The sequence below is a fragment of the Fundulus heteroclitus genome, unplaced genomic scaffold (genome assembly GCF_011125445.2).
Source record: "Fundulus heteroclitus isolate FHET01 unplaced genomic scaffold, MU-UCD_Fhet_4.1 scaffold_346, whole genome shotgun sequence".
Classification (NCBI taxonomy): Eukaryota; Metazoa; Chordata; class Actinopteri; order Cyprinodontiformes; family Fundulidae; genus Fundulus; species Fundulus heteroclitus.
Genome location: NW_023396756.1, coordinates 45,737 through 54,828, shown reverse-complemented (window position 1 = coordinate 54,828; position 9,092 = coordinate 45,737). Strand labels below are relative to the sequence as shown.

The window sequence follows — 9,092 nt, the reverse complement described above, 5'->3', positions numbered from 1 at the left end:
ATTAGGAGGCCTTTAGTCCTCGACGCGGTCGGCCCGGGATCGACTCCGACCCGCGGCGCTTTGCCGCCTGTCTTCCCCCCTCTTCCTGTCAGCTCACTGTCAATAAAACGCGTGCCACTAGAGCCGCAAACACATAAAAAAAAAAAAAAGCCGTTTTTTTTTTTCCTGCGTCGCTCTCATCAGCGTCACGGGTTAGCTTCGGTGTGAGTGGTTGAAATAGCACGTCGATAAAGATGACAGACAAGTGGCTTATCCAATCATATGCAAGAATTTTTGATAAGGCCCAGCCTTCAATAAAGGCAATTCCTATGGAGGTGTCCCATATGTATGTGAGTGAGGCTAGGCGGAGCGACATACAGCTGGCGGAAGTCAGGTTAATAGAAGATGTCTACTTATTCGGATTTACGATACTTGGATTCCTCTTTTTTGGTCTCGGAGGATATTTAATGTATCAACACCTTCAGAAGCTGCTGGCGGTCAACATGGCCTTGATGAGACTGCCGGCGGCAGTCAACGTGATCGCTAAGGGGTTGAATGAACAAAACGGACGGCTTGATAAGCTGACCGCGGTTGTGGTACACAGAGGTGAGATTGGATAAAACCTGGAAGTGTGAACATTAACTAGCCCATCGATTGAAATATTGGAATTAGAACCAGGAGACAGCGACGAAAAAGACTCTAAAGCTGAAAGGAAAAGTTGGTTTCAGCTTGTTCTCATAACAAATTCTGTTTTTCAAATCAGACTTCCCACTATCAAATTCTCCCTGAGTTGTTATGGCGACATCGCACAAATCCCCTGCTCCCCCCCCCCACCTTCCTTGCTGAACATCTGTGGCAAGTCTCTCTGAACTTTTGGCTGCCAGATAAGACCAAGGACAAACGGCCTCTGGAGAAGCCCCACGGAAACACAAACACTCAGACACACATACAGATGCTTACCTTTCTGCTTATATGTGTCTCGTAATTATCTGTGCTATGTGTGCTAATGAGTTTTTTTTATCGGATGTTTCACACTATATGTGGGAACATAAATTGTGAAGCATCTGTCTTTTTTATCTCCCTCCACTCTTCCAATGTAAAATCTTTCTTCAACAGAGTTCAAGGGCAGCACCTGTGTACTCCATGCAAATGGGGTTTGAGGCAGTCTGCAGGAATGCAGCCTTGACGGCTGCGCTGATTAGCGGCGGCCGACTGGCTGCATTTTCTTGGCAACGCAGGGCCTCAGTCAATAGTTCCCCCAAAATGTTTGCAAAGTGTATGGGATGGACGGTTGGACTGAAACTGAATTTTCGATTGCAATGCAAATTGCAGTTGACAAATAAAATTGATTGATTGACCTTTTTTGAGTCATTTTTTTGTTATTATTATTTTTACAATTGATACATCATTCTTTATTACAATATGTACAAACTGTAACAAAAAGGGGCGCTTGCATGTCGTATTTAGCCCTTAAACTTGGTCTGGTCCAAACCCGCTCGAGCAATCTCGTTGGTCTGTAGCACATAACTGCCTTTTCATTTGAATGTTGTCTTTCACTGATGTGTACATCACGGGGATAACAGTTTCAATCAGATGATAGTGTTGCACCATAACGTAGTGTGGTTTGAGCACATGAACTAGCTGCTTGATGCCTTCATTGTCCACTACAGAGTATGGGAGTAAATATTTTAAACAATAGTTGGAATGGCCTCTGTTTTCTTAATGGCCCACCTAGAATCTGCTTGTAATGTTAGTGAGTCCCTCAGTGTATTTTGTTTTACTCTGGAAGGTTTGTTGTCAGATGTTAGCATAGTGTAATACCTTGTCAAGCAATTTCTGAGATTTGTAGTACAATACCTGACCTCTGCAGATCTAGCAAAACCTGGGTTTCATCCAGCCCATTGTTTTTTGTTGTTCTAAATAGCAAAACACAATGAAACAATGAAAAAAAATAGGTCCTTTTTGAATTGACTTGATGTTACTTCTTTACTTGGTCGTCAAGAACTGGCATTCAAGGGGCCTGAGGGCAGTGAATCAGCCAATAAAGGGAATTACAGAGAATTTACAGAAACATTAGCAGAAAGTGCAATTCAAAGTGCCCCATTTTCTGGTGGATGGAACTACAGATTTATCATGCCATGCATAGATGTCTGTCATTGTTCGTTATGTGGATAGTGCAGGTAAAATACATATATCTCAGAAGTACGAGATGCTCAGTCTGTGTTTGAAGTTTTAACCCACAACATGCAAAGCTACAATTTCAGAGAAAAACTAGGGGCCCAAACCTATGATGGGGCTGCGGTCATGGCTTCTTCTCTCAATGGCCTGCAGGCTAAGGTTAAAGAAATAGCCCCCAGTGCTACATTTGTAAATTATTATGCACACAGACTGAACCTAGTGTTGTCTCTGGGTGCTAAATGCTTGCCTCAGTCTACAAAGGGAATGTCATTTCTTGAGTCTGTAGGGTGTTCGAAACTGCCCAAAAAATGCTCCTACTTGATGGAATTTTACATCTCACATTTTGAGCACTGTGGCAAATAATGATGATACTCTACGGGTTTTTTGAAAAACTTGCATCTGAAAAAAAAACATGGATGTGGAAACAACAGATTGTGCCCAAGGGTACATAATGAAGATGGAGGACTTTGAGTTTGTTTTACTTTTGTACACACACAACCAAATGTTATTTATGACATTGTCCAGCAGAGGGAAATGGATGTGGGGTTTTGCAAAACTAAAATTGAATTTATCCTGGCCTTTGTCAATGAGAAAAGATCAGAAGAGGCTTTTCAAGATGTTTATTCAACAGCAGCAGATCTCACAACAAGGCAAGGCAAATTTATTTGTATTGTAATGTTCCTGGCACTGGAGCTGCTAATTGCTATCACCTGTTCTGTCTCCACCCCACCAGCATAAAAGCTCTGTCCCTCTCAGCCAACAGTGCCAGAACGTCTCGAGCCATCTCGGTGAGAACTTCCAGCCTTTTTGAAAACCTGTCTGAAGCCCGACCTGTCTTTGCCCTGTTTTTTGAGCCAGCCTTACCCCTCTTTGGATTTTGTCTGCCCGACTGAGTTCTGCCTGTCAGCCTCTGGACCTTGGATTGCCCGCCCGTGTTCTGACCCAACCAGCCCGTGAGTACCGGAGATTGCCTGCCCCTTTAACTGTCTCTTCTTTTGGATTCTGACTTGGACCTGGACCTGGAACCCCTCTTTGGACTCGCCCTCAGAAACCTCCGCCTGATCAATTGACCTCCCGCTATCGGACCCGGACTGTACCAGGACAAACGGCCTCGGATTATCCCAGCACGGACTCTGCCGAACTCTGGAACCAAGAGTAGCCCAGACGAGCCAGCCCACGACCAGGTTAGTGATCTAGTTTCTAGTCCACAGTTCTGTCTGGCTCTGCTGATCACTAACCTGCCGTCTCACCTTCAGGAGCTGCCAGCCGGTGAGCGTGAGCCGCACACACCGAGAGCCGTGCAAACCCTCCCTTTAAATAAAGAACATCAAAGCGTCACTGACATGTTTTTGGGTTGTCTTTTGGGTCCATCCAAATTCATAACATGTATAGCACATTTCAGTATAAAGACAATGCAAAGTGCTTTACATGATTAAAATACAGGAAAATAAAACAGAATAAAAGTAACATACCCTCGAGATGAGCCCATGAGAAAGTGCCACCAGTCACGAATGCATGACCCTCAAGATCACTACAGAAAGCTGTACATGGCTATCGCTGACAGTCTAACAGAACAGATTTCAAGGCATTTTTCAAACTTAGAAAGTCCTGAAAATAAATGGCCATTTACTTGATTCAGGGAGACTAAAATCTGAACTTTCGAGTTCTATATTCAAATTGTGACTTGGAAGGGAAAAAGCAGCAAATTGTGTGACTTTTTAGGATTTTATAGACATGGAATTAGATGGTGCAATATACAAGCTTCTGTGTATACAATGGGAGCTACATCAGCTGGAGTAGAAAGCAGCTTCTCTTGCTTAAAAAGAGTCAAGTCATACACACGCAACACAATGGGCCAAGAGCGTCTAAGCAAACTGACTCTACTGACCATTGAGAGGACACTGAATCAATGAAAAAGACAGTCAGTTGGTATGACAGAGTCATAGACCATTTCCTGGAAAAAGAGAGAAGGGCTGATTTTGTTTATACGTAATGTGTTTTATGTGTTTCAACATTTGTTAATACAATATGTTATGTTTGGATTTAAATATACTCATTACCTCTGTGCCTCTGTAAAATGATTAATCATTCTGAACAAATGATCATAACAAGGGAGTAACAGTTCCCCATATGGAAATTAAGACAAGTGAATCCCAACATTTAACCCAGATGGGTCTTTTTCAAATTCTTTTTAAGAAAGATCAATTGATCAACATGCTCAGGGTGCAGGAGACTACGTTGGGCAGTGACAATATTCCCTGCACTGCTAAAGACACGCTCAGAGCTCACACTAGTTGCTGGAATGGACAAGTAATCCTTAGCTAAAGCTGAAAGGAGTGGCAGGTCCACCTGCCCTTTCCACCACTGCAACACATCACCGCCTAGTTCTAAGGAATCTCTCTCTCTGTATTTTAAAATTTCATCCTTAGCTTTCTCCCTCATGGTCTTCAATGGCGTTCTTGTGGTGATGAACTCTCCAAACAGCTGGTCCATGGCAGTCTTCTTTTTAGGAGAGGGCGAGGCATCAACATCTAAGGAAGACATGTACAAGACTATTAGTATATTGAACAATATGAGCAGTCAACACAACACAAGACTACACACTGTTTAACAATGATAACATACGAGTCAACATCTGTTGTGCTGTATTTAAAAGATTATCTCCATGCCCATGGACCAATAAATAAGTATTTTTTGTCTCTATTAATGAACAGTCAATTACTCATACACAGTCAACACACACCTCTCCGTTCCCTGCTGGGGCTTCCGTCGCTGCCTCCCTCATCTGCCTCTCCTTCATACAGTGCAGCACTGTCTCCTGCCTGACAATCCAAATCAAAAAGAGTATTTTGTTGTCAAAATGTAAATAACAAGTCTTAGCACAGAATATAATAGCATTTGACCAGACTCCAAATCAAACATAACACTGTACATATTATACAGACAAATTGAACATAAAAATGTAGAGATCTACATGTGTGTGTGTGTGTGTGTGTGTTTGAGTGAGTGAGTGAGTGAGTGACAGAGACAGAGACAGGGAGGGAGGTGGTCACATTCTATAGGCCTAAAGTAAAAGGAAAAAAAAGTCAATAAATTACCTGCTCGTTCATCTTCACCACCTCAGATGTTATTTTCATGAAGATGAGGTCTCTGGAGTCCACATCAAGGAAAGCCAGGTCTTTGAATCTGGGATCAAGGCCCGATGCATTGTAGAGGAGTTCTTGGAGATCCAAGTAACGATCAAAAAAATCTTGTCTGAAGCACTGCTTCATATCTGCAATGATTGGCAGGTCAGTGTTGTCTTCGGAGAAGTGTTTGTGGAGTTTGGCTTGTATTGGGGCGATCATTGAGATGGTTGGGCTTTTTTCTTCACTCAAAAGTGTGGTGGCCACTTTGACAGGGGACATCAGCTTGATGATTTCCTGGATCAGAGTCATGTCGTCCTCATTCACTGCTAACAGGCCCTCTCCCCTCCTGATCCTTCTCGACAGCATAGCATTCAACAGAGCAGGATGTTGCTCCCAGAATCTCTCCAGCATGTCCACAGAGCTGTTCCATCTTGTACAGACATCGTGAATAAGTTTGTGGTTGGGTAGGCGTAGCTGGGACTGAATTTCCCTCAAAACCTCAGCTGCTTGTGGGCTTTTATGGAAGTATGTAACAACCTTCCTCACCTTCACCAACAATTCGTACACCCTGTCCACCTTCAGTGCCTTTTGCGAGGCCAAGTTTAATGTGTGGGCTACGCATCGGACATGGGGTGTTATCTCTGCGCCAGCCCCTGCCACTAGCATGTTTCTTGCGTTGTCTGTCACCAAGGCAGGTTTTTTTTCTCCGAGGTTCCACTCGCGAAGTACATCTTGCAGCAACGCAGCCAAGTTGACCCCAGTGTGAGACTCATTAAACACTCGCGTTTGCAGGACGTGAGACTGCATGTCCCACTCTTCGTTCACGTAGTGTGCCGTAACAGTAATGTAAGAATCAGTGGCACCGGAGGTCCAACCATCAACCGTTATTGACACCCTCTGTGCACGACCCATTGAGCTGAGAACATCCACTTTCACTTTCTCGTAAAGCGCAGGAACTATTCGGTCCGAAAACACCCTTCTGTCTGGTATGCTATACCTTGGCTCCAACACTTCAAGCAGGTATTTGAATCCCTCGTTTGCTGTAATGTTGTACGGTTGGATGCCTTTGCAGAGGAAGAAAGATAAGGCGTCCGTGATAGAATTCGCCCGGGCAGAATTGCTTGCAAGTGGCGCTTGAAAAAAATGAGGTATTCGTGGCTCACGTGAAGTTGTTGCAGTAGCACTGCTAGCTGACGTCTCCGGGGATTGGACTACTGTACTGTGGTGCCGCTTCAGATGTTGCGACATATTTGTTGTGCTGCCTGTATATCGTACCTGTGTTCTGCAGTGTTTACATATGGCCATTGTCTTGTCCAACTCTCCATCTCGTTTGTAGAAGCCAAAGTCTTTCCATACCGTTGACCTAAAGCGCGTAACCGAATGTATTATCTCTGTTTCGTTTTCCTCCATGCTAACGTGGTTTCTAGCTTGCCGCCTCTGTCCTCTTCGAAAGCAAGTTTAGACCCTCTTACTCGCGCGAGGCTTGGGGCGAGACTTGAGTGGCAGAGAGACTAGCATGCACGCAGTAGGCAGGCAACAGGGATGGAAAGAAACGCAACTAAAACTCAAAGACACGTTTCTAAAAAGTTATAATAATAGAAGTTAATCGGTTTGTATCGATGCAGGTAGTTTTGATACGATGCATCTCGAGTTTATGTGCGGTTTTTACCGATGCAGACGTTTGCAAATCGATGCAACCGTATCCAACAGGTCGTTTCGATGTTCCGACACGCATCGGTGAATCTTGCCTTGCCTAGTGTGTAACATTGCTCTCTGCCTCTCTGCCTACTCGGACGCTCTTTTCTCTGCTCCCTGCTTGCTTGCATTTTCCTCCCTTTTTATCTCCTTTTTATCTCTTAACCAAAATTACAGAAAGTTGGATTTAGTTATTTTATTTTATTTATTTTCTGTGATTTATTTTTGACCCTCCCTGGGCTGCCACCTTACCGTGGTGGAGGGGTTTGAGTGTCCCAATGATCCTAGGAGCTATGCTGTCAGGGGCTTTAAGCCCCTAGTAGGGTCACCCAAGGCAGACAGGTCCTAGGTGAGGGACCAGACAAAGCGCAGCCCAAAATGCCCTTATGATGAATACGATTATTGGACCTCGTGTTCCCTCGCCCGGACGCGGGTCACCGGGGCCCCACTCTGGAGCCAGGCCTGGAGGTGGGGCACGTTGGCGAGCGTCTGGTGGCCGGGCTTTTGCCCATGGAGCCCGGCCGGGCTCAGCCCGAAGAGGTGACATGGGTCCCCCTTCCAATGGGCTCACCACCTGTCAGAGGGGCCAAAGGGGTCGGGTGCATTGTGTAACGGGTAGCAGTAGAGGGCGGGGACCTTGGCGTTCCGATCCTCGGCTGCAGAAGCTGGCTCTTGGGACGTGGAATGTCACCTCTCTGGTGGGGAAGGAGCCTGAGCTTGTGCGCGAGGTTGAGAGGTTCCGACTAGAGATAGTCGGACTCACCTCGACGCACCGCTCTGGCTCCGGAACCGGTCTCCTTGAGAGGGGCTGGACATTCTTCCACTCTGGAGTTGCCCATGGTGAGAGGCGCCGAGCTGGAGTTGGCATACTTGTTGCCCCCCATCTCGGTGCCTGCACGTTGGGGTTTTCCCCGGTGAACGAGAGGGTGGCCTCCCTCCGCATTCGTGTGGGGGGACGGGTTCTGACTGTTGTTTGCGCTTATGCGGCAAACAGCAGTTCAGATTACCCACCCTTTTTGGAGTCCTTGGAAGGGGTACTGGAGAGTGCACCTCCTGGGGACTCCCTCGTTTTGCTGGGGGACTTCAACGCTCACATGGGCAATGACAGTGGGACCTGGAGAGGGGGTGGTTGGGAGGAATGGCCCACCTGATCTGAACTCGAGTGGTGTTTTGTTGTTGGACTTCTGTGCTCGTTATGGATTGTCCATCACAAACACCATGTTCAAGCATAAGGGTGTCCATATGTGCTCTTGGCACCAGGACACCCTAGGTCGCAGTTCAATGATCGACTTTGTTGTTGTTTCATCTGATCTGCGGCCGTATGTCTTGGACACTCGGGTGAAGAGAGGGGCGGAGCTCCCCACCGACCACTACCTGGTGGTGAGTTGGCTCCGATGGCGGGGGAGTAAGCCGGTCCGACCGGGCAGGCCCAAACGTACTGTGAGGGTTTGCTGGGAACGTCTGGCGGAGTCCCCTGTGAGGCGGAGCTTTAACTCCCACCTCCGGGAGAACTTTAAACACGTCCCGAGGGAGGCGGGGGACATTGAGTCTGAATGGACCATGTTCTGCGCCTCTATTGTTGAGGCGGCTAGTCGGAGCTGTGGCCGCAAGGTTGTCGGTGCATGTCGCGGCGGCAACCCTCGAACCCGCTGGTGGACACCAGCGGTGAGGGAAGCCGTCAAGCTGAAGAAGGAGTCCTATCGGGCTTTTTTGGCCTGTGGGACTCCGGAAGCAGCTGATGTGTACTGGCAGTCGAAGCGGCGGGCGGCTCGGCTGGTCGCCGAGGCAAAAACTCGGGCGTGGGAAGAGTTTAGAGAGGCCATGGAGAAAGACTTCTGTACGGCTTCGAAGCGATTCTGGTCCACTATCCGGCGTCTCAGGAGGGGGAAGCAGTGCAGTACCAACACTGTTTACAGTGGGGGTGGTGTGCTGCTGACCTCGACTCGGGACGTTGTGTTTCGGTGGGCGGAATACTTCGAAGACCTCCTTAATCCCACCAACATGTCTTCCATTGCGGAAGCAGAGCCTGAGGACTCTGGGTCAGGTTCTCCCATCTCTGGTGCTGAGGTTGCCGAGGTTGTTAAAAAGCTCCTCGGTGGCAAGGCCCCGGGG

The 9,092-nt window shown here is 47.0% G+C and overlaps 1 protein-coding gene and 1 long non-coding RNA gene across 2 annotated transcripts; one reads left to right on the top strand and one right to left on the bottom strand.

The window, feature by feature from the left end:
* The first annotated feature begins 2,920 nt into the window (after positions 1–2,920).
* Positions 2,921–3,465, top strand: LOC118559742. The gene is made up of 3 exons (XR_004928966.1): positions 2,921–3,110; positions 3,206–3,341; positions 3,414–3,465. It is a non-coding gene; the product is annotated as an uncharacterized LOC118559742 (long non-coding RNA).
* Positions 3,466–4,217: 752 nt separating this feature from the next.
* On the bottom strand, positions 4,218–6,530 carry LOC118559743 (zinc finger BED domain-containing protein 1-like). Its single transcript, XM_036130351.1, has 3 exons — positions 5,256–6,530; positions 4,901–4,979; positions 4,218–4,688 (listed from the first exon to the last, which is right to left on the bottom strand). Exons 1-3 carry the CDS (start codon positions 6,195–6,197, stop codon positions 4,318–4,320), a joined length of 1,392 nt encoding a protein of 463 aa, XP_035986244.1. The 5' UTR covers positions 6,198–6,530; the 3' UTR covers positions 4,218–4,317.
* Between the last annotated feature and the right edge of the window lie 2,562 nt (positions 6,531–9,092).

Bases quoted from the DNA above. Each gene is read 5' to 3' on its own strand.
- LOC118559743 (XM_036130351.1), bottom strand. From the start codon at position 6,197: ATGGGTCGTGCACAGAGGGTGTCAATAACGGTTGATGGTTGGACCTCC. The intron at 4,980-5,255 runs GTAATTTATTGA...TTGGATTGTCAG, and splicing joins TGGTGAAGATGAACGAGCAG to GCAGGAGACAGTGCTGCACT. The intron at 4,689-4,900 runs GTGTGTGTTGAC...TGTCTTCCTTAG, and splicing joins CCCCAGCAGGGAACGGAGAG to ATGTTGATGCCTCGCCCTCT.